This window comes from Leuresthes tenuis, unplaced genomic scaffold, assembly GCF_036924035.1.
Source record: "Leuresthes tenuis unplaced genomic scaffold, fLeuTen1.0.hap1 SCAF_12, whole genome shotgun sequence".
Classification (NCBI taxonomy): Eukaryota; Metazoa; Chordata; class Actinopteri; order Atheriniformes; family Atherinopsidae; genus Leuresthes; species Leuresthes tenuis.
Window position 1 is genome coordinate 6692509 of NW_027325366.1, and position 25658 is coordinate 6718166.

General features: G+C 37.8%; 1 protein-coding gene across 1 annotated transcript in view; it reads right to left on the minus strand.

Annotated features, from left to right (window-relative positions):
* Positions 1–4146: 4146 nt before the first annotated feature.
* calcrla (calcitonin receptor-like a) overlaps positions 4147–25658 on the minus strand; it is a 32729-nt gene continuing 11217 nt past the window's right edge. Inside the window, exons 2-13 of the mRNA XM_072397901.1 lie at positions 17122–17230; positions 14827–14968; positions 14477–14587; positions 13869–13981; positions 13427–13518; positions 13198–13324; positions 12868–13021; positions 12729–12789; positions 12427–12493; positions 10508–10726; positions 9759–9800; positions 4147–5063 (exon numbers count right to left, since the gene is read on the minus strand). Of these exons, the coding sequence (XP_072254002.1) occupies positions 4842–5063; positions 9759–9800; positions 10508–10726; positions 12427–12493; positions 12729–12789; positions 12868–13021; positions 13198–13324; positions 13427–13518; positions 13869–13981; positions 14477–14587; positions 14827–14968; positions 17122–17196 (1425 nt within the window). The 5' untranslated portion in view covers positions 17197–17230 and the 3' untranslated portion in view covers positions 4147–4841. The remainder of the gene's footprint in view (positions 5064–9758; positions 9801–10507; positions 10727–12426; positions 12494–12728; positions 12790–12867; positions 13022–13197; positions 13325–13426; positions 13519–13868; positions 13982–14476; positions 14588–14826; positions 14969–17121; positions 17231–25658) is intronic.

Here is a 25658-nt window from a genome sequence, read left to right on the forward strand (position 1 = left end):
ATTGTGGTTCTAAGTGGTTGTGGAAGCTTTTTGTGAGAAATTTGAAGGCAGACATTTGAGAAATGGAGAATCATTAATATATCATATGCAAGAACAGGCAACAAAGCATTAACAAAAGGAGGAAAAGCTAATTTGTGATAGGCAATGGCAAAAAACTGGTAGCTGCCGATGATGAACAAAGTGATTTGTCACAACTGGAGTGAGTTCCTGTTTGAGAAAAAGAAAAAACACTGCTTGGACAAGGCCCACTTACACTATATTGCCAAAAGTATTCACTCACCCATACAAATAATTAAATTCAGGTGTTCCAATCACTTCCATGGCCACAGGTTTCTAAATTCAAGTACCTAGGCATGCAGACTGCTTCTACAAACATTTGTGAAAGAATGGTTCGCTCTCAGGGGCTCAGTGGATTCTAGCATGGTACCATGACAGGATGCCACCTGTGCAACAAGTCCAGTTGTGAGATTTCCACGCTTTTAAATATTCCACAGTCAACTGTCAGTGGTATTGCAAAGTGTCAGATGCAGTGTTGTAAAGCACGCTGCCACTGGACTCTAGAGCAGTGGAGACGTGTTCTCTGGAGTAATGAATCACACTTCTCCATCTGACAATCTGATAGACGAGTCTGGGTTCGGCATTTGCCAGGAGAACGGTATTTATCTGACTGCATTGTGCCAAGTGTAAAGTTTGGTGGAGGGGGGATTATGGTGTTGGGTTGTTTATCAGGAGCTGGGCTTAGCCCCTTAGTTACAGTGAAAGGAACTCTGAATGCTTCAGCATACCAAGAGATTTTGGACAATTTCATGCTCCCGGCTTTGTGGAAACAGTTTGGAGATGGTCCCTTCCTGTTTCAACATGACCAGTACACTAAGCACGGTCCATAAAGACATGGAAGAGCAAGTTTGGTGTGGAAGAACTTGACTGGCCTGCAGAGAGTCCTGACCTCAACCCGATAGAACACCTTTGGGATGAATTAGAGCAGAGACTGTGAGCCAGGCCCTCTGACCAACATCAGTGTCTGACCTCACAAATGCGCCTCTGGAAGAATGGTCAAAAATACCCATAAACACACTCCTAAACCTTGTGCAAAGCTTGCCCAGAACAGTTGAAGCTGTTATAGCTGCAAAGGGTGGGCCGACATCACATATTAAAACCCTATGGATTAAGAATGGGATGTCACTTAACTTCATATGCGTGTAAAGGCAGATGGGATTTGCATGAAATACAAATGAAAAAAATATACAAGGAAAAAAAGGCGAACTGAAGACTATTTCTGTGCTATATTGTATTTGTATGCAGATACACACAAGATAGCAATATTGTCTAACTCAATGACATGATAAAAAAGTGACATCATATGTATACAAACATACATATACATCTATTTATGTATCTATCTATCTATACATGCCTATCATGTACATGAAAAAGAGAGAGAGAGATAGATATGTGCTTCACATCCAGAGAATAAAAGAAAAACCATTACATTCAAACAGTAGTGTGGAGTCTATGTGTCAAGACTATCAAAGTTAGATACAATACAATATAAACAAAAACTACAGACGGTGTCCTCAATGCTTTGGTTATACTTCTCATTTTACCAAAGTGTCACTGGGGACTTTAAAAACTCTATGAAGAGCCATATGAAAACATTTTGCACACAAATACACAACATAAATGATGCACAGGATTTACTACACATGCAAAAGCCTCTGACTTTTACACAGTTTTGATGAAATCACTACAGCTTCATAAATGTCTATCATGCATCACAAACAATACATGGATTTCAATGAAGACTTCAGAATTCTATCATTTCAGATTAATCACTTAGTCAAAGTAGTTCTGTGACAGCCATCAATGACGGATTTACGATTAAGTGGACATATTACTGTGAACATATTCATGTGTCTGAAATGAACCCACTGCCTTGGATGATGGTTACCAAGAAGCATTTTTTTATGGGTGATATTTATGTTTCTTCAACATACAGTACATCACTTCTTGTTCTGTGGAGAATTGAGTGCTTTAAGTCATCACAGTTAGATTAAAGACTGAAACTTGAGACTTTCAAACAAGGACATTGATAAACAAATAGCCGTAGAAATGTTAAAGACCATTAAGATGTTGGAGAACATTGTCTTCATAAACTATTTAAAAATATCTAAGTGTATCCTCCTTATGCTCTCTAACACAGGCAAAATAGGTGGCACGTTCCATATGAACTTGTTCGTAGGAATTTCAGAGTTCCCAATCATCTGGGATGTCACCCAAACTCAGATTTCTAACATGGGAAGCTAGAAGAACCTCATAAGCTCCAACGTCAAAATCCAGTGATGGTTACAGCATGCAACAGCTCATTAGCACTTGTGTCCATTTGTGTCTTATTAGATTATTTGCACATGTCCAAGCTACAGTGTCTGTATGTGCAAAACGCAGCCTCATATGTCATCAACTTGTATTGCTAATAATAGCTAGCCTGGTCAGTGACCAATCTGCACTGTTTTTTCTGACTTACTACTGTACTAGAACGCAACCTAAATGAGTATTACCACATTCCCAGCTCTGACTTCAAAATTCCGAGGCAAAAGGAACGCAGTGAGAACGTTGACAGAATCCATCGGGGATAATGTCATGTCGTGAGGGTCGAGAGACACAGTAGTGTGTCGAGAGAGCCTGGATAGTAACACCACTCCCCACTCTCTCTCTGAAACAAAGTAGTAGTTTAATGGTTCTGAGTACAGTATACACCTAAATAATGTGTATATAAATCATGCACACACACTTGCATGTTCAACTTTTCTGCTAAGAGATGTTAGATTTACAAAAATATTTACATCGTTGATACTGACACTTGTTTCCAGCATTTTGGACAATATGTTTTAATGTTTTAAATGAAATTAAAACAACAACAACAACTGAATGAGCGAATATGAATGAGTGAAATGACCACATATCTGTAGGCAAATGTGATAATGATTGAGTGGCTCTGGAAACATGCGAATGCAGCGAAAAACCCTTTCTTTGTGGTAGTTTTTCTTTCTTTGGGCAGCTTTTTGCGAGAGGTCCTCCAATTCTAGTACACTGTTAGATAAACTAGAAAAAAAGAAAGACTGAATCTAAAAAGGATTAGAGCATTCATTTTTCATTTCCATAATAAAAAAGAGTACTAACTCATGAAAATAAGATTCAAGGCAGGATGAATTATGAAATTTTAATTACTTTCATGTATTCAGCAGAGGAAAATTGTGCTTTTCTTGCTTATTCTCTCTTCTATCATTTCTCATCTCTTAGTGTAAAGGAAGATTTAGCATTTACATCAATATTTGTTGTTGCACCCATTTCTTTTTCAGAGCAAATTGAAAATATACATACTATTTAATCCTCCTTACAGACCACTGAGCATTCTTTTTCATTTTGACCATTCAACAGAAGATAGAATGCGTCAAATATGATGGCTCTTTCTGAAAATGAAAAGTTCTTTGGTACATAATTTTGTTTCTACTGTAAAGAGGAGGCAAACATGTAAATGACTAAAAAGCATAAATGTACTAGATTTAGGCAATTAGCTCTGAATCAACTGAAGATCTCAGTTTGGCACTGAACAAGGTCTGCAAATTGTTCCCTTTTCACAAGAAACTACACAAGAAAGAGTAGGACCATGGCTTGTACAAACGGATGGAAGTCTTTTAAAGGCATGAGAATACTGTGTTAAAATTAACTTGTGCGCCTCATCAAAAACAAAACTTTTTAAACTTAATTTCATCTGCTCATTAGCATCTACACACAGTGCTCCATTCAGTCTTTAATATTGTGATGCTTATGTCTTGGTTAAATATACAGAACATGTTTGGGAAGCATGAGGGTGAAGACGGCAGTGAAAGGGAATGTGATGTGCTTATGTTCAAGACAGCTCTTGAGATTGAACTTTTGAATTCAAGTGTAATGAGCAAATACTGAAACGCAATATTTCTGCAATTTCAAAATGGCTTCTCTATGATAAAATTGAGCTGCCAAGTGACATTACAGTCACAACTTTATGTTACAATGTGGTTTGAAGGAGCCCCGTTGGCACGGATCACGTCCAGACAATAGCATGACCACATCTACAACTCTGTTTGTTTCTGTCATGACTCTAACATAGAAACAAACTTAAAAAAAAAAAAAAAAAAGAATGTTCTAAGGTTTATTTGTAACTGGCAATAAGTCATATCAGTATTTAACTAATTTTGAGGAAGGTGTAGTATATTGTCTTTATTAAATACTGTTTGTTAAATAAAAAGGAATATGTTTTGATAAATTAAGTTTAACATTTAAAATTAATATTATAATATAGCTTTTTCCATTTCTATTATTTGCTGAAATATAAAGGAAATGAAGGTGGTGTGATTTTCAGGTTTGGCACTAACCCCGTCAAAGGAATTTACAGTATAACCAAAGGTTTTTTTGCGCGCAATGTGATGCCAAAAGAATGTACAAACAGTCACCATTCATTCAAAACTATTTTGTCAGGCAGAAAGATTGCAACAATATTGGCATTATCAGAATGCGTCACAGTCCATGTGAAGCAGCTTCGTTGCAAGCTGTAGAAAAAACAAAAATGGTTGTACCAAGTTCATCTTCCTGTGCTGTTAAAGGGCCTGTTTTGATATGACTGACAGATGTTCATTTCCTTTGGGCGGGTGACCGTTTGTGTGTATAATCCTTTTCCACACTCATTTCTTCTTGCTTGTATCTACAAGAAGAGACCTGTATCTCTACTTTCCACGGAGCTCCAAACATGCTGCAGATCTTAAGGAAGGTGGAAGGATTAGAAGAGTTTGAGATGAGTGTTGAGGTCAGGCAAAGGGGCTGTCTGATTTTAAGATGGAGACGTCTGTGTCATGGCAGCCCTTGCCATTCATGTGTTCTGTGTGACTGTCGATGGTGTAGCAACCCTGCACCTCAGTGATGGAGGAAGCTGTGTAGGAGGCTGAGCGCAGGGCATCTGAGTGGTTTCCTATGCTGCTGCCAAACTGGATATGATATTGGTTCCAGTGCCGCCTCAGAACTGCTTGGACCTAACCGGAAGAACAACATTTCAGACATTAAAGAAAATGCTTGAAAATAGTTGACATACAGCTAGAACTGCTATGTCTGAGTCAACCTTGTTGTAATTTTGTATATTGACTGCCAAAAATTATGGGCAAGGCTCCTTCTCCAGGGGGAACAAAACCCATACCAACACCTCACTAGCTAGTTAGCAAGACTTCAATTTTAAACATATGGACAAACAGAACTAAAAATGGCACCTTAAGTTAGTAAAAGGACTGGGACTATTCATTGGGGCATAGTAGTTTATCAATCTCCCTCTGTGTCTACAGTGGTTTGCTCACAAAAAAAAAAAACAAATACATAAAGAAACTACATCAACAAAAAAAACTTTAGCCTGGCTATTTAGTCAATGAAGCTCAAAAAGAGAGTTAGAAATAGACTGTTTAAAACATTTTTTGTAAGTGATAGACATCTGTCAGCTATTCACAAAAGCCAGCCGAGCTCAAAAGCAGTTTAAATGCGAGGCTCTGCCAACAGCCTACTGGCTCCAGCTCTATACGTAAATCCTATAAATGATTTATCAACTTATCTGAAACACAAACCTGTTAAGAAATGTTTGTATCTCAAAATAATTGAGTAAAAGTGAACACTGATGGACTTGAACACTAATAATTCTTTATTGCTGTTGTAGGCTGTCCCACAAATTCTCTGAAAAACCTCCAGCTGATCCAAAATGCTGCAGCCAGAGTTCTGATGATAACTAGCAGGAGAGATCATATTTCTCCAGTTTTAGCTTCTCTTCATTGGCTCCCTGTTAAATTCAGAATATAATTTAAAATTGTTCTCCTCACATATAAAGCTCTTAATGACCAAGCTCCACCATATCTTCATTGTAAGATATTTTCCAACAGAGCACTTTGCTCTCAAACTGCAGGTTTACTTGTTGTTCCCAGAGTTTCTAAAAGTAGAATGGGAGGCAGAGCCTTCAGTTATCAGGCCCCTCTCTTGTGGAACCAGCTGCCAGTAAATGTCCGGGAAGCAGACACCCTTTCCACTTTTAAGATTAGGCTTAAAACTTTCCTTTTTGATAAAGCTTATAGTTAGGGATGGCTCAGGTGATCCTGAAACATCCCACAGTTAAACTGCTATAGGCTTAGACTGCTGGAGTATCTCCTAAATCACACCTTTCATCACTTTGCCCTTTCATCAATTCTTCATATGATATTAAATACATTTGGCATTATTGTGGTCATCAACTTGTGTTTCTCTTTCTCAGCAGATATCTTTGAATGGTGTTACAGTGTTTGTTTCCCCTCTTTTCTGTCTTCTCAAACCCCAGCTGATCGAGGCGGATGGCCACCCTTCCTGAGTCTGGTTCTGCCAGAGTTTTCTTCCTGTTAAAAGGGAGTCGCCTCATGCACGCTCAGGATGGGGGGGTCGGACCGAAAGACGTTTAGCTGCAGTCTGTTGGTTTCCTTAACTTGGAAATAGTTTTTGGAATTGGCATGTATGTATGTATGAATTGGACTAATTTTGAATGTATTTAACTGGATTTGATTGGATTATGATTACAATGAATTACTCTAATTGGCTTGAACTGGACTGCATCACTGAAGTGCCTTGAGATGACATTTGTCGTGATTTGGCGCTATATTAATAAACTGAATTTAACTGAATTGGACAACAGTCTGTCTGATGGTATCTTAAGTCGGAAAATTATTTTTAACAGGGTTCAACACACTTAAAGGGGAACTACAATATTTTTAAACCTAGAACTTATTTCTTGCATGAAATACATTTATCTACTCGCCGAGAACAGTTTGGTGAAAGTCGGTAGATATTTAGATTACTCGAGATCTGCGTAAAAGTGAAAAAAAAGTGATAGACAAATCATACAGCTGTTTGGCCATAGTAACAAAGTTGTTTGGTGCAAACCAGAGACTACTTTTCAGGAGAACCTCTTGTGAAACATGGTGGTAGGGGTGTTATTGTGTGGGGTTGCTGTGTTGCCTCAGGGACTTGTCTTTTACCTATGCTGCAATACAGCTTTTCTCAGTACAGAAGCAGATCCACTCTGTGGTGGAGCTTATTTACTCCGTGCTCTGTGACAGTTGGCTAACTTCACACGTAGTTTGCTTCTGATAGTTTTGTGTAACATGGCAGGGTAAATATCAGATTTTGACGACGTGGACGACAACTTTGAGTACGAAGGACGTCCTTACCGGAGTGAATGAGCTACGCTGCAGCGATGGGCGTCGATGACGTCATCCCAGTAGACGAGTGTGTAGAAAGCCCTCTATAAGCCCCCCGATAGCCGCCAATAACAACAACATTGCAGCTATGAACTAACAGTGCAATCGTACACGTTCATTCATTCATTCGTCTTAAAGTATTGGTGAAATAAAGACAGATAATGCGTTATTTAGAGGCTGCATTGTCAATGCCCGCGTTCAGTATGTTATATAGATCTCGAGGAAGCTAAATATCTTCAGAAGGATGCTGAATTTGATCAAACTGTTCTCGTGAGTAGATGAACGTATTTCATGCCAGAAATAAGGTCTAAGTTTAAAAATGCCGGAGTTCCCCTTTAAGCCATTAAACAAATATAGTCTCATTGAATTGTTTCATCCTTGCAAGATCTCTAGTTGTAATATTTTTATAGAAGTTAGTATGGAGCATAACTAGCTAGAGACTAGTGAATCCTACACAGAAGTGCAGGGTAGAGATAAACTGATAAATAGCCAACTAAAAGAGTAAAACTCCCTCTGGTGTAACAAATTGTCTATCCATCCATCCATCCATTTCCTATACCCGCTCAATCCAAGTCAGGGTCACAGGGAAGTTGGTGCCTATCCCAGCTGGCATTGGGCGAGAGGCAGGGTACACCCTGGATGGGTCGTGAGTGTAACAAATTGGGAGTTTTTTTAAATAGATTAAACCAATGAGATGTCAGTTACTGACAGTATTCAACTATGTCACTATGTCACATGTGTTCATGTAAACATAGTTTCAGCGCTCTCAAGCCTCAGAGTGTGAGACTGATGACGTCGCGGCATAAAAAGAGGATATCAACATTGTCACTGATTTCAGCTTGGCGATTTAAAACACCTTGCTCTGTGGCTCTGTCATAGGTTGCAGTGTCCAGTGCTGCCAACTCTTTTTAAGGTGATGTAGCTAACGTTAGCTGGAAAAAACACATTGTTAAATGTTGCTAAATGATTTCTGGCATATTCGTGACATCATTTGCTGCTTTGTTAAAGACCTTTACATCTATTAATTGCTCTCCTGCCCTCTGTACTTACAAATACTGGATATGGATACAGTAGAATTTAAAGTTTCTGATTCACATATTTATCTATTTATGTTTTCTAGAATTGTGACTGAAAAGTGACCCATTAAGAGTTCAGCCACTATTCATCTTAAAACATTCCAAGACTGTTGCTCTGCTCTAATCCCAATTTATAAGCACTGCTATCGACTTGAGTTCTAGAGTATATCTGTACAGTGACTTTGGATACAATGATCACTCAGAGAGAAAGGTAGAATCCTTCAAACATTTCTTTCAGTGATAGATGTCTGTTTGTGACAGTTTGGCAGCTGCTGCTCCACTGTCTCAGCCCTGGCAGTTGTTGTTACTGTGGCTGTGTGAGGCCAAGCCAGCCTGTCGGCTATTGACAACTCTCCCTTCTATTAAGTAGCTACGGTTTGATCTAAAAGTCGCAAGATTTGTCCTTAGCTGTAGCAGTTCTTTTGTGAAAAAATGTTTGATCAATTCTGTCGCTTCTAACCTCCTGTCTGGGTGATCAACCTTCTTATAAATGCAGTTTGCAGCACAGATGTTGTCTTACATATCTGGATGGTGAATTTTATCAGAGCAGAGCATTAGTCATGACTGCAGGTGTTTTCAGTTACAAATTCAGACTTATTTCATGATTTGAACAGAAATAGAATTGTACATGAATGACAGCAGCTTTAGTAGGAATATGACGTTATCAGTATACAACAGAATTGAGCATGTGGAGAGGGAAAGAAGCAAACGGGTGTAAAGAGTTGGCACAAAGCTAGGTCAAAACTTGAGAGTCTTGAATTTTCTAGACACAAAGTAAAAGGTTGGGAAATAATGACTTGTGAAGTTAAAGAGTTTTTTTCTTATGTTAAACCCTTTCAACTAATGTCATCATATGGTTTTGATCACATCTTCAGAGTTTCTGTTTTGCTGTTGATTCTATATTTATGATACTGTTTTGATCAGATATTTAATTGAATCCCTTTCCTGAGCGAATGTTAATGAGTATAAACCTAATAATGCACTGTTTCCTTGATTGTATAATGAGCTCTGAATAAGGACACTTTGGAAGTCAATTAAATGACAGTGGTAAAGAGCTATTTTGTGCTAACTGCCTTTCTTGCTAGATCAAAAAGAAATTGCTCAGAGAATCTCATACAACATTCCCTTCAAGCAAATACAGGCTATTCTTAATACATATCAATCACATAACATTCAGTTTAGAGTCCATGACTGCTTTACAATCATTTTCAGTCAAAAAAGCCACTGCAGGATTGGGACTCTCAAGGCGAAGCCCTTCTCCACCATGGGGTCAAGGCTGAGAATGTTGTCTGGGCTCTAACCCTGATCACAAAGGGGAAGTGTGATATAGTTTTTGGTGTGCTTGCAGGTCTAAAAAAAAAAAGCAAAGTAAAAGGGAATAACCCCAACTTACTTCTCCATTGAAAAAGCAGAAGATAGTAGCAACAAGCAGACCCTGGAATAAAAAACAAAATACAAAAAAGAGATATACAACTTAGTAACAAGTCTTAAGCAAGTTTTTTTGTTGACAAGATTTTAAACTCGAAAGTGCTACGAAGCAGATAAACTTAAATTCAAATAAAGGCATTTTGAGATCTGATGCAGACTATTGCTCAAGACATATTTCCTGTGCTGACCAGGCTAGGACAGCTCAGGATGACCAGATAACATCTTGTCAGCATCCAACTGACTTCTAACCCCTGTCAGCTCAGATAATTCGAGTCTTCCTTCCTGCTTTTCTTCACAGAGCAACAACATAAACAGATTTTCCTCTGGGCTTATTAAAATGTTCCCTTAACTAAAAGCTAAGCAAATAATAAGGCTGAGATCCTGGCAACAATTCGATTCAGACAAATGAATGCCTCTTTCAATAGAGCGAGCATATAATCAAGTTTCCTAATAATTGATATGTTAAAAGGTAACAGCACTTCACAGGTAATATTATAGTGAATATAACAGGCAGAGACCTTTTACAATACCATTCCAAAACTATAAACTGGACATGCATTTACACAGCACGGGTATATACTGTATATATATATATATATAATACTATAATATGTTATTTTTAAAGTAATACTTTCAAGGAAGCCTCAGATAATTGGCCTGAAGAAAACACCATGCAACTTAACTCTTCACACTGAGTAATGACCACCGTCTCACCTGGTAATGCATTAGTATGTGCATGATGTAGTCATATATTTCAGAGGATACTCGTCCATGGGGCTTGTAGGGAAGCAGGACGTACTGAATTCCCAGTAGAGGTACCAGGATGAGGGTGGCTCGCACTGCCTTCATATAGAGGCTTGACTCTGCTTGATGGGTCACCTTCAGCTTGGTGATGAGAACTCGCACAATGTTTAGAAGAAAGAACAAATTGACCTGATAAGACAGAAAATCAATAGATCAGCATATTATTATACATTATATATAACTTTATATACATTATCAAATCTATGCTTTAAAAAGGCCATTACATAATTACTAATTTATTCTTTCAGATCCACTCTGTGGTGGAGCTGTTTCTGTACTGAGTATAGCTGTATTGCAGCATAGGTGAAAGGCCTCACAAGCACTGGATTAACGTAAAATCAATGATTGCAAGATGCCAAGTCCCTGAGGCAAGACAGCAACCCCACACAATAACACCCCTACCACCATGTTTCACAAGAGGTTCTCCTGAAAAGTAGTCTCTGGTTTGCACCAAACAACTTTGTTACTATGGCCAAACAGCTGTATGATTTGTCTATTCAGAGCACATTATTTCAAGAAGTCTAATATTTGCATATATGTTTCTTGGCAACTCTAGCTTCTACATAAAAAAAAGTCTTCTCCATCATACCTCCCATGGATATATAATTTCCACAATCCTTTTCTGGTTGAAAATGGATGCACCAATGGCTTTAAAAGTTAATTGAGATCAAATGATGCCATTTAGTCTTCTAAGAGAGGTCTAAAAAAAAAGGTCTAAAAGTAGCTGATGTGGCCAATCCTCAACAAGTTGGCAGGCTTTCTAAAATATGCACAACTTGTACATGTACATTTATCTATTTTGCACAGGCTTCTGTCTGGAGTGAGGAAATAACATTAAAGCTTCAGTGTAGTAAAAAACCCTGGTCTATGCATTGAGTAGTAAATCTATATAAATCTATCTGAACTAAAGAGTATCAGTAAAACAAGCACAGAAATGCAAACAAGTGCAGGTTAGGTAAGTTAGGGTATTAGAGGTGTTACGGGAGGTGGTGTTCACGAAAGAGATGAGTCCTCAAGATATTCCTTAAAGTACAGAGGCATACCTCTGCTCTAATAGCACCGTAGGCAGTGTTAGTACTTGTACTTGGGTTTCTTAACAGTTCATTTATCTAAAAATGTTTTTCTCCTGTGGGTCTTAAGGAGCTTGTTTGATCTTGCCATGATGAAACCAAACACTTCATTTACAAAAAGAACAACGGGCCCGAGAGGTCATAGGTTTAAAAGTAATGGTTTCTACCGGTCATCCCATAAGAAGGTTCCAAACACCAACTCCTAATATGGCTTTAATCTTATTGATTTAAGCACTGTTTCATGAAGAAGAAAAACATTTTTATGTTGAAAAAGTCAACATTTTCCATTACTCTGATATTTTTTGTAGAGACCCTGACTCTTAACTGCCAAATCATTTACCTCACAGAAGAAATAGATTTAGATGCAAATCCATGACACCTTCTAAAATTATTTTAATTCAGTCCTGAAAGTGTCTAAAGAGACCAGTTGTCTCTGTAGCGTGTTGCAGTGTTCTGATTGGGTGAATTCCTAGAAAACTACACAAACCTAGGGAGTCGTGGGTGGATTCTCAGAGGAGCAGATGAATTGATTTCACAAGAAAAACACAATCTAACACGCACTGAAACTGTGCCTGTTTGCAGGCTCCCCATGGTGTCCACTTACAGGACAAAAGCAGATTACTGTGCTCATTGTGCAATAAAAACAGTGTATTAAGAGGTACATGGGACAGGTCAGTTGCTTTATTTGAGTAAACTGACATGTTGTGATTTCATCTGTTGTTTTTGATTGGTGTCAGGAGAAAGAGTAAGCCTCCTTACCAAAAGAGCAGCACATATGGGACCGTGGATGATGTAGAGTAGCGATGTTTTGGCGCTAATCCAACAGCTACAATGGAGAACAAAACAGAAAGGTTTACACAACAGTATTAGTGCATCACATGATATGTGACCAATTACACAGATAGCTTTTCTCAGAAATGATTTCAGTGGAGAGATTCATTAGATAGGCTATTATTTGTTGAATATATGAATATTTGTTTTTATTTAATGTCATTTAATTTATCTGAAGTTCTCTGTTGTATTTACTATTGTTTTTGGCTGTAGCAGTAGCCTTAACTCACTTGTCGTTGTAGTAGTAACTCCGTGCAATGGCATGTATGGAAGCTGGAATGAGAGGAAAGCCTGTGTAGAAAATAGGACTGAAGTTAAAACCTACAGTAGATCTTGAAAAGCTTCACACAGCCAATATACCCTACTTACCCCAGCCCAGGAGATAGTACCACATGAGGTGCTGTTTCTCTGCAAACACAGCTACCACGATGAGAGTGTGCAGATAGATTCCCTCACACAACATCCAGAAGTAATTACAGCCAAACAGGTACAGATGAATAAACTGGGACACTTTACAGCTTGTCTGAGGAAGAAAAACATACACATAACAAATGTAGATGGTGGCTGTATCAAGCAGGACAGTTTTAAAGCATATTTCCGGTTTATTCAGTTCATATATTAAAAATAAAAAAAAGCAGTAGTGAAAACTGAATTGGTAGAGAAAAAGACCTATGGATAATAATAAAGAAATAAACTAACTGGATTCCTCTGCACCAGCTCCTGGTTGTTTGCCACTGCAGTCAGCCAAATTATAGTGATCACAGAGTTCAGAACAAAAGAGAAGAAAAGGTTTTTGTGAAGGGTGATCCTTTGGCAACTCAAACTTCTGCAAGAAAAAAGATAATAATATAAATGTTACCTCACATCATGTATAATTCATGCAAAGACTTCTCAACGAAGTATGCTGAAGTGAGAAATGTGGACTCACTTGAAATGGAAGAATATACCAAGGGAGATTAAGAGGGAGGTGAGTGACAGTCCGTGTCCTATGAGGGCTAAGTAAAAAAGATTCATCGCCGTCTGGAAGGACACGAGACAGAAATCAAAATCCTTGATTTAGTCTGTTTCTTTATGTGCTACGTGCTGAAAATACAGTTTTAGCAGAACTACAGAATCCTTTTAGCACATTTCATCAGATGCAAGAATGACATTAGTGTTTAGATTCAGTTAAATCTACGGTATACATGTGAAATAGCTGTCTATTCAAGACAACCCAACATGTAAGAGGTGAACACTTGTGACCTTTTACTATCGTCTGGTCAAAGAAAATGTACAGTAATTGGCTCGACACTGACTAAAAGGTCAGTGGTAATCCTGAGTCAGGTTTTAACACTGTAGGTGCTGTAATGCCCTCTTATGAAGTTACCTACCACTCTGCCTTCATTGGTGTGCTCATTGCAGCGAGTGAAGTTAGTCCATGTCCGGTTGCTCACAGGATGCAGAAACCAGTGACCACTATCAGTGCAGATCTTTGTGGCCATTTCTGCAGGACACAAATTGATGGATAAAAAGTTTTTTAAAAAAAAACCCACAAACCTCACACATTTATTTTCAAACAAACTTAATTCTTTAAGTATCCATGCTGCGTGTACTATGTGAAGGGCAGAAGATATCAAACTAAATTCTCCAGAAAGCAGTTAAGGTTACTCAATATGAAAAATTGTCTGTGGAATTATGAAAATTAATCATTTTAAGATGAGTTTAGAACAAAAAACTGTTCAAAAAACAAATTGTATGAGGATTAGTTTATTACTCATGAGGAGTATCCTTCAGCAAGGGAAATCAGTAGTGTCCTTTGCAGTTCTGTCGTGCTTTATCTCCGATGATGTCAAAAGGGCTTTCTCAGTCTAGACAACTTGAACTTTATCACATTCAATCCTGCACACTATGACTGAGTATTTGAGTATCACAACTTCTTTCAGTTTTTGTCTCAAAACTGAACCCTGCACGTTTAGCTACAATAAGCTGCACATCTCACCTGAAGGATCAAAATCCTGGAAGTAGTCCGGGCAGTGCTGCTCAGATATAACTCCTGCTTTAGTGTCATCCCAGCATAGCCAGCCATCCCAAGTACGATTACACATGGGCTCTGAAACCACAGATATGCATCTTAGCCACAAAAACAACTGGGAAGCACAATCTCTGTTCTTCAACCTCATTATAAACACTAAAACTTCACTCTGCTTTACTGTTCAGACAATGAATATATTAACTATCCATTAAAGACACTTGTACAATTTTGCAAGCTGTGTTTTAAGTTTATTTCTTGCCATTACTCAATCAAGAAAAGCTTTACCATTCAGAAACATGAAACAACATCAACACTACCTTGTCTGCTGTGGGTGTTGTCCTTCATTATCTTTTGATAGCACTCAAACTGTGCTGTAACTATCTTGTTCCTGGTGACTCCTGTGTCATGGTACACATTAGTTGGATGCTCCTGCTGGGTTTCATTAGGGTCCATGCTCGCCTTCACCAGAAACAAGGATAGAAGAAAGAGAGAAAGTGTACATATAACATAAGCAAAGAATTACATAAATGTTTTTATTTTCTACTTCAGACAGAACCCACAAACAAGAATAAGTCAAAAAGGGGAATTCAAATAACTCACAAGAATAAGAAAAATCCCCTGAATAACAGAAAGAAACAAAAATGCAGACAACTAAAAGTCACACAAGCTTCAGTATGCTTATCGATATGAGAAAATCAGTCTGCAACCAAAAAACCCAAACACAGACAAAAATACTCAACATGAGGACAGAAAACTATGCAAGAAATGATTTTCTTTTATTTTGTACTCCATGCTTGTAATAAATACTTCAAGTTCGAGTAAAGGAAATTCAGAGATCTGCGAGTAAACATGTTACATGTAGTACACAGAAGTTACTTAAAACATGTTCAAATACTGGGACTCAGTTTTAATGCGAAACAGATTTTTAGTGATGATGATGCAGTGGGAGTGAGTACGAAAGGTGAGCAGAAGCAGATTCTGCTCAGTACGATGTTATAAATAGGTCTAACAATCCATTAGTGTCTGACAAGCCAACCATGTTGTATGTTCTTTGTTTTTTCAATCTGACAACTAGCTAGCTAGTTAGCTACCTGCTCTGCCTTCATCACAGGATTTTTTTAGTTTTCAGCCTGCTTACTTAAACTAATGAGGAATAAAAAAAAAAAACAGGTGAATTTTGTAAAGAGCAAAGTGGAAAAAGTTACAGATATTGGAGGGACTACAAGCAGCTCAGAGAATCAGATTAATGCTTGGTGGATTGAGAGGCAATTTCATACTGGCAGAGGTCAGAGTGCTGTGCACCTACTCTGAAAACTAAAGTTTGGAGTCATAACCCTCAGTGGCTGATTCTGTGATTCTGTGCAGAGCCACATCAATAGAAAGTTGAGGATCATTAACAGCACTTGCCTAATTTTCTATCTCTGGTGGTTTTTCAAACTATTACTGAGCTAAGATCAAAGAATATACTGATATATTAGCGCAACCACAGAAAAGATTCTTCCCCACCCTCTAGTGCACTCAGGTTGCAGCAAATATCTTGGCTGAATCCTCGACAGGACATACCCGCCATGAGAATGTAAGCTGAACAACTTAACTATGATGGTAACTTCATCCAAAGCTGTAAGGTGAATGAAATATTATTAGCTTTGTAATTCGGCATCAAAGCAGTGTAGTGTGGTGTGTGGTTTCCATTCTGTTTGCCCTGTGATGTGGTTCATCTGAGCTGATCTGAGATCTGTCCTCAGCAGACACTCCTCCAGCATCAAGAGCACAGCTTCTCATGTGAATTTGTAATTCAAACTTTTTGGACTTTGTGATTGCTTTTATCGTTATGTTTGGCTGAACACATTTTTCAGTAATATGACAGACGTCTAACCTGCAGCTCATCAGTTTTTTTCAAATAAGCCATCTTGATTAAGATTCATATGCAAATATCGACTACTTAATGCTTTTTTAAAGTATTTGGTGTTTGTGCAAAGACAAATGCGGCACAAATTAATAAATATCATGGACAATACTGCCAACCCGCTACATGACACAAGAGTTGAAACTATGGAGTGTGTTCAATCAGAGGCTTCCTCAGCTCAGAGATCAGCAACATAAAATGTTTCAAGAGGTCATTCCTGCCAGCAGCATTAACCATACACACAAAAACAGTTTAAGATGATTACTAAAAAATATAGATTTTAAAAAACTACTGCAACATTACAATTTCCTTTGGGAATAATAAAGTATAATTTAATTTAATTAAGTTTTCATTTCACTTAATCTTATTTAATTCCAGTTAGATTTTTCAATAAGAAAGAGAAGACAAAAAATGCCTCTCTATATAAATAAACATGAGTAATATACAAGTACTGAGTAAAATTTTGGCTGTGTGTTAGCCCACTTGGGATATATCAAGGTAAAATTGTCAAATTCTTCATCATGCTGGTAAAGAAAGTCAGACAACAATCTATCAAATTAATTAATTATCAAATCGATCAGTAAATTAATCAGTAACCTCCAGCAGCGGCTTTTCTGCTCTGTAAAAAGTTTCCAATATACACTCAATAAATAAATCTAAGGTTGAATTAAGTCGTAAGTGTATATGTGCGTGTAGGTAGTCCTACCATCGTTAGGTTGCACAGAAGCACGAATGCCACCATCCAGCTTTGTCTAAAGCGGTCCAGCTTCCTCTCAGACATTTTCAGGCCGGTTGGTGATTTAGCGACTGCAGATCTGGAATGGAGAGCAAACAACTGAAAACCTCCATAAAGGCTTCTTCACAGTACTCATCTCTCCTAAAGTGTTGCCACTGTACTTGCCATCACAGTCAATTTAACCAGTAACAGACTGTAAGGTTTTTTTAACCTAGCCTAAACAGCACAGATATGGCTATTTACAAATAACATTATATATAGATTTCTGGATCAATCCAAATGACGGGTAAGCAACTGTGTTCAAATTTGAGCTAAAGCAAAGAGCTGGACTGTTGGACACACAAACACTAATGTACTGATTGTCTGTGTACAAGCTGTGTGGCATGCCATCACTGTCTCTGTAACTGTAGGTCACTCTGGAATTAAATGCTCCCAAGATGCACTTGGTTCAGTGATTAAAGAACAACACAGCTGAAAAAACAGGCAGTTCAAATGAGGCCAACACAACTTGACTGTTCCAGGGATGTTTCCTGACAAAAGTCATGTCAGCACACCTCATATTCTTACTGCTGCTTGGAGTTATTTAGTTCATACATCCTTTGCACAAAATTTCAAATGTGACAGCAGTTGTAAATTGTGAGTGTGTTGCATATTTCACTTTTAGAGGTAACGCTTACATCTGTGCACAGCGAAGCCCTGGAGGGCTGTTTAGAGTGAAGCTGTTGACCTCTGCATAGCAGATGAGCCAGAATTCAAATAGATATATATCCCTCATGTAGCACACATTGGCTTTGCAAAACAGTGGAGTTTTACCAGTGTCTTACGCAGATTCCTTTAGATACACAACTTAAACTGTTTTTCTATTAATGCATCACAGGTTTGGCCAAAAATCCTGTACTTGCATCTATTGCATCTGGAAAAAAAGTAGTTAGTACTGTTAAATATCTAATATAAATAACATACTATGTTTTTGTGGCAGCAGTGTTTCAGTCTGAAACCGTAACAAGCCAGTGGATGGGGAGACGGGGCAAGAACCTGAACCCCTGAGTGTGAATGTAACCCGATAACCTCAATGTGAAACATCTGCAATCTAATTAATTGGAAACTGTCATGACAAAACCACTGCAACTGAGAAATACAGAAATAAAGGGAAGTCACATCAATGCAGAGTGTTTATCTGTAAGCATACATTATTACAAGAGGTGAATTTTACAGAGAATATAAATTAGCTCCCATAAATCTTACGGGTAGAACATTCTGAAGAAGAGAATGTAAAATAGCTGCTTATGATTCTAAAGATCAACCACTGTTCACGATATGAAGATTATTAGTCTGCAGTTACTGTCGTGCATTAAATTACAATTAACACAAATGACTTATTTGACCTCATCGGTAGAGGTCTGTGTTCCAATTTCTAATTTTTTGTTAAGTGAAATTAGATTTTTATTTTCATAGGCAAGGACACCAGGTAGCTTCACAGGTCGAGCGGACGTTCCGTGTACAGAAGCTGAACAAATGGTCCGCCCAAGTTTGAATCGTCGCCACAGGTCATCCCCTTTTCTCTGCCCACTTTCCACTGTCAATAAAGGCCACTTGTGCAAAGAATCTTCACAGGCTATCAAAGAGCTGCTAGATTAGAAGACAAACCAGAATAACAATAGCATCAATAAACACACAAGGTGTAACATTCCTGTGGCTGAATGCCATAGTTAACCATAATTAAATGTCAAACTCAGTGAGTGCAAATTTATCCATTAGCATAAATGAAAGTGTGCCTGGTAAAGTAAACTAGGTATAAAGAGTGGAGCACTGAATGCTTGTGTGAACTGTGCTCAACTACTCAGTTTCACACGTTTAATGTTTCATTTTATGTGATCAACAGTTAGTTTTCTGTCAAGAAAATAGTAAGAAAAGCAGCCTTGGCCCTTCTCTACTTTTTGAGATGTGTTGTCATTAAATTCATGAGGTAATATTTTTCATGAAATGAGTGTTGCACTTTTAACATTTGAGATGTTTTATATGCTTTATTGTTAATAAAAAAAAATAAAATCAGTGCATTCAGTTTTCATTTACATTTTACACAATGTCACAACTTTGTTGGAATTGGGGATGTAATTTCTATTACAAGTATGGCTAAAACATTAGTTCCCCTATACTCACTCATTAGTTAATAGTTAAGGGTTAGAGTTTTTCAGTCTAGATATTAGTAAATAACTACTTATTTATATTTAAATACTAAACGATATTGCAAGTATTTCATACAGCTTCCTCTTTCGTAAAAGCTTTAACATTCATTGTTTAGTTCCTAAATCAATTTTACATGCTATAATGTGGCACAGTATTACAACACAGAGAGGAATAAATGAGGAGGCAGCAGGGGGTAATTACTTTACAGTACAAAACATAGAGATTTGACCCTGTTTATTCTCACTGATCTCCATGCAGCTATGTCACCAGGGACGGGTCCTCGAGTCTGCTAACAGTTACAAGAGCATTACAGCGAGGAAAGTCGTGGAGAGTGTGTGTGTGTGTGTGTGTGTGAGTGTATGTGTGTGTGAGTGTGTGTGAGTGTGTGTGTGTGTGTGGGGGGGGGTTACTGGGATTGTAAAACATTAGGGGGATCTGCAAATTAGAAACAGCCAAGAAAAGGTCAGCTGCTTTGTCATACATGTATTCAAATACACATAAATGATCATAAAAACACTCAAATACACACACTTGGCAACATTTTGCAAAGTTCCCCAGCAGTTTCTTGGCAAGTGCTGTTTTTCATACATAACCAGTGATGTATCTGGTCAGTAGGATGTGAAATCGGCCCTGTCTTCAGATCATTTGATCATGGCCACTGTCGATCGCTGATAGAAAATCTGATCGAAAATCACTCCATCCCTATTACAGCCTATTATTTATTTAGAAATATAGGTTTTGCGCCACATATGCACAGACAGAAGTGTCTGTGGCTCAAAATTTTATTATTTGTGTGAGGAGCATTTCATTTATGCACGCTGATCCCTCGATTTAATAAAGTTATTGTTGTTCAAATACATGCGTGAATTATTTATTTTGTGACTAAAAAGAAAGATAATATAGCACACCACTTGTGGCGCAGAGAAAAGTGTTTGGTAAGCAAGCAAGAAGATGAAGAACAGAGGAGACAAAGAGAGCATGCGTCTGCGGCATGTACCTCCAGAAATAAAGAAAGAAGAAAAAAAAGATGCAACAGGGTGTAATTAAGAGTTTAATATTCACTCCTCAGTTGCACAGATCAAAGGGCTCTGTATGCAGACATGTTGCTCCATGAGAAACAATTTAAGTACACGGTAAAGCGCAGGTTCTAGAGATTTTTTCTTTAACATCTTATGGCATTAAATTAATTCAAGATCACCTTAAAGGAGCAGTGTGGAATAGTTCTGAGGTTACTTTTACAGACATAAATTTTAAATAGATGTTACATCTGATTAGATATTCTGTGAAAAGATAAGTTTCACAGACTGTCACTGTTAGTTGTTCTGCATTATATTAGAGTTTTGTGGACCCCAGGAGCTACCTGCGTGGTAATAAAAGCTAATATTAGCCACGTAAGACTAAAGGCTGTTTGCATTTAGTCTGACAGAGGGATAGCATTAGCAGGCAACACGTCATATCTGGCTTACATTATCTTCAAAGCCTCTTAGTATCATGTTACACTTTGATTGAAATCAACTGATCTCTGTAACATGACGCTGAGTAATTTCTGTCCAGCTAACAAAGCTACAGTTTTGTTAGATTTCAGATCTGCAGTTGCAGTTGCTTAGTTTTCAACAGTTTAATCAGATCAGCCGATCCTCTGCAAAGAGCGGCGAATCGCGCTTGCGTCACCCTTTCTCCCTTCTAGGCCACTGTAACCAATATGGCTACGCGAGTGGTGTCCTTTCGGGTAAGCCTCTGTGTAGAGCGGACCGCGGTATGTGTAAATAAAAAGGTGAAATTTAAAGTAATAAAAACGTAACAACTCATTTCATAGGGTGACTATATAGCACTAACAACATAATTATGTGAAAAAAGATCACAATCCTCCATTCGATCACCGATAGATGATCCAATCGAAAATCACTCCTTTGCTACTGTTCAACAAAGAACATGCATCAAAAGTTTCTTGCCTGGTAGTTGTGGTTTGTTTCTAATTAAACTTTTTAATGCCAGTTAATACCCTTAATACCTTAATAAAATAATTGTTTTGTAATAAAACATAATAAAAGTCTAATGCGTTTGTTTTTCTCCCGGCTGGTTCTTGTAAGATTTAGAACAGTGCACAATCATTTCCAGACAGGTACTTTTTAAAAATCATATTCAAAGTGGTCTTTTGTTGTTTTCAATTAACCCAGAATCTAGTATTCAAACCAAATGAGGAAGTACCATGTGCCCTAAACCAGCCATTTTTATTTGCAACTTATTCATAGCATTTAAACTCAATGGCAACATGTTGTTTCAATGATCTTGCTTTAGCTCAAAGCTCAATTCATATATAGTTATTTTCCATTCAAGTAGAGGAACATAACTCTGATACCAGTTCTCCCACTGACTACCTTGTAAAACAGCAATATAAATTGTTTTGTTAAAACCACCTTCAAAATAAGACAAAATAAGACAGGACATTAAACGTAACATGAGAGATTCTGTGTATTTCTGTTTGGCAGAACCTAAAATTAAGCCTTTTTTAGTTACATTGTAAGCCTTGGTATCTTTGATGCCACAGACTAAATCAAATAAACGATAACCTAAAGAAATAATTTGTAAATTTATCTAACCCTATACAACAAAAAAATATGTTAGCAGCCAGAGAATACGATAACACATTCACAAATGGTGGTGGAAGTATAATGCACAAGCTGTCTGCCCAGCTAAAGGAGCGTCTAAAGGGTCACTCACCACGACATGCACCAAGACATGCCAGTCATTTCATTCTAATACCTAAAAGTTGCTCTCATGGGGAGTTGCCTTAGACATAGGAGTTGAGGTCAAATGAGCAGGCAGGTTCTCATTTGCCATTGCTGGCTGAGCAAAAGCTCATCATTCAATAGATCAGTAGTTGTCTTTGGCTTGGATATACCTTTGGCTTTAGCATAATCTTTAGCTTTTTTTTTCCAGAATTAGATGTTACTCTAGACTAGCAACCACCTGAAAGTTCCCATTGCACTTTATGTTCCAGAACAGTAGACATGAAAGCAAGGGTAGTAAATGTACTTCTGCTGCTCTTTCATCTCTGACGTCAGATAACCATTTATGTAACTTTAAATTTCAAAATCCCATACATTTTGCTGCAACTGAACAAGCTCAAGGTACAATAATGTAAGAGTATAACAGAGCACATTATAAAGAACAGATTCATGAATGATTGTAGCTTGAAAAGGATTTACAGAAAAAAAATGCATCATATTATTTATTTTCTTAGTTTGCTAATCGCAGCTCAACGCTAAGGGAGCAACCTCCACAGAAACATAACACTTAATTATTGATCTGTTTGAAATGTAACAACACAGCAGTGCATACTGTGGGTGGCCCACTATTATCTGTAGTACCTCAGAGACTTTCACTCAAGTGGTTAGTCATGTAAACTTTGCACAAGAGATAACATCACCAATTACATCTGCTGGCATGCAGAAAGTTACCCAGGAAAACAGCCTACACATAACGTCTGTTGTCTTCTCACCCAGTGCCAGATCCCTGCCTCAACTTATCATCACCCAGCCTCTACTTATAATCTCCCACTGTTCCTGCAGACATGTTCTGCTGGCTGTAAACATCCGTTTGCAATCACAGGATGTTTGCTAATCAAAGATGGGTTCCACCCAATGGCATTCGGATGTCCATTCGACTGGCGAATGCCTCTAACCTCATTACTGTCTCTTTCTATTGTGGAATACAGGCTTAACTAGAGATGGAGGAAGCCATTAAAACAGACTAAGTGTCTTCATGCAGAAGTACCAACTCACATTATACATCTATAAAATTCTTTGCCATATTCACTGAAAATTCTTTGCCATATTCACTGAATATATTCACTGAATATGGCAAAGACCTGACCGACCGACAGATTGAGTGGGTATAGAAAATGGATGGATGGACAAACAAAGCAACCAGGACCACAAGTAAATATAAAGTACAATAATTACTACAAGTTAAAACTATAAGTACTACAATATTAGGTAACATACAAACAGCCATGTGAAAAAAGAAAGCACCCTTCGTTTTAAAGTAAGAATTAAGAGGTTTAATAACAGCTCGGTGCTGTTAATTAAATGCACTCAGGTGAGACATAATGCCGAAGAGGAAAGACATCAGCAATTATCAGAGAAACAATCGTTGCTTACCATACAATCCCAGAAGGGTTATAAGGCCATTTACAAACAATTTGAAGTCCAGCAAACTACAATAGGAAGGATTATTCACATGCGTTGAACAATCAAATGAGTTGCCAATTTTTACAGCAATGGATGTCTGTGCAAGTTCACCGCAAGGTCAGCTTACAGAAATATAAAAAAAACCCAACAGCTTGTTAAATGTTTACATTTTAGACAGGACAATTATGCTGGCACACAAACTCCAGAGATGCTCAGGAGAATGTGTGGACAATTTGGTCTGGTCTTTTTCACTAGTTGCTGTTCACACAAGCACATCAAAGCGGGAAGCTTTCTGCCAGAGAATGGCTCTCCCAGCAGGAAATGTGAGGGAACAGGTGTCTAGAGTGTGCATGAGGCAGCACTTGATGAAAAATAATGCTGTGGAAATCACAGTGTTTTCTTTACAACACGCTGATAATAGTAAATGCAGATCCTTTTTGTTACACCCTGATATGTAAAATGTAAAAGTCTAAAAAGGGTGTACCTTCCCCATCACATGACAATACAGTAAATAGCTGTAAATGGTACACCAGGGAGCGCTGACACGTTCTTAAACTGTATTTGCCACGCTCAACTTTCAGGGTTCTCTTAAAAAAAACTACATTTGTTGTGTTTTCTAAGCAATAAAAAAATTAACACCTGATCAACTATTTAAGTTGTAAAGATCAGCATGCTGAATGTCTAAATAATTGATTGGGCTATATCAGAATATAGCTCTAAACTTAAAACCGCATTGTTCAGCAAGTGGTAAAGGGTCAATTCCTTTTACTTAAGAAATTTCTGAATTAAAAGTAACAATTCAAACATATCTGAGTACTGCCACAGTAAGGGAAGTGCGGATACAGAGGGAGGGGCAGCATAACCACAACATTTCTTTAATATGGGAAAGTTTTGACTATACAGAAAACAACTTTGACATCACATAGCACAGTGTCACTTGTTTTTTGCTCTCAAACTGGAGGTAAGTCAATCCAATTAGGTCCAGAGGCCTTTCGGACCCATTGCACATATCATAGAATTAAAAAAAAAAAAAAGCAATTTGTACATAACATTTACTTTATTTCTCTTCAGACAGTATGAACCAATGATAGTTATTGTTTTTGAAAAATCAATATTCCTTAAAGACTAGGTTGAACAAGGAATCTGGAGGAGTGGACAAATGTCTACTATAGGGAAACCTATGTCAAGCACTACAATAAACCGGCACTCACAAATGCTTCTAAAATGTTACTGTGGATAAAAGACGCCTGATGTTAACTTTGTACAGAGGTGGTGTCCACTTTGCTGAGCTACATACAAATTAGTATTCCAGATCATTCTTAAGAAGAAATGGACACCATGTGGTCCAGACCAAAGAATGATAGAATAATCTAGACTGTTGTAGGCAACAAATCCTGAAGCCAGGCTCTGTGATGGTATGGAGTTGTACCAGCAGCAGTACTGCTGAAAAGCAGCCATCAAGATGACATCATTTCGAGGGATGTCCATTTTTCAACAAGACAATGCAAAACCATATTCTGACAAAGGCAAAGGTAAAAGTACTCGACTGGCCTGCCTGCATTTCTGATTTTTCCAATAAAGAATGTTTGGAGAATGTATAAACAACCTCTCACTGTAGCACACCTTAAAACATGTCTGGAAATTGGTTTTTATTGTATTGCAGGCATGAAATTCAAAAGTGGATGTATATAGAGATAATAAATAAAGTTGTGAATCAAGTTTTGATGTTATTCCTAAATGTCCAACATGAGTCCCAGTGTTGTGTCTCCTTATGGTTACATTTCTTATTAAGTAAGCCTGGGAAAGATGATCATCAGCACAGGTGTTAGTGTCGTAATCAGGCAAAACGAAATAACAAGATTACAGCCTGCATCCAGCTGGACCATCTGTGTTTGCTTTTAAAAAACAAGTGCAGATAATGACCTTTTTAAAATTGTTACTGGCTTCAACATGTTTTGTGCTCTATATGTAGTCTTATAGAAATGTATTTGATCCCCCCCCAAAAAAATACTAACAATGAAGTTCATGTGGCCTAACAAGAAGGAATGGCTCCAGGTCAGCTTGCTCTCTTGTTGATCTTTCTGCAAACACAGTGGAAGCTAATGATTGTTTGGGAAAAAGAAGGAA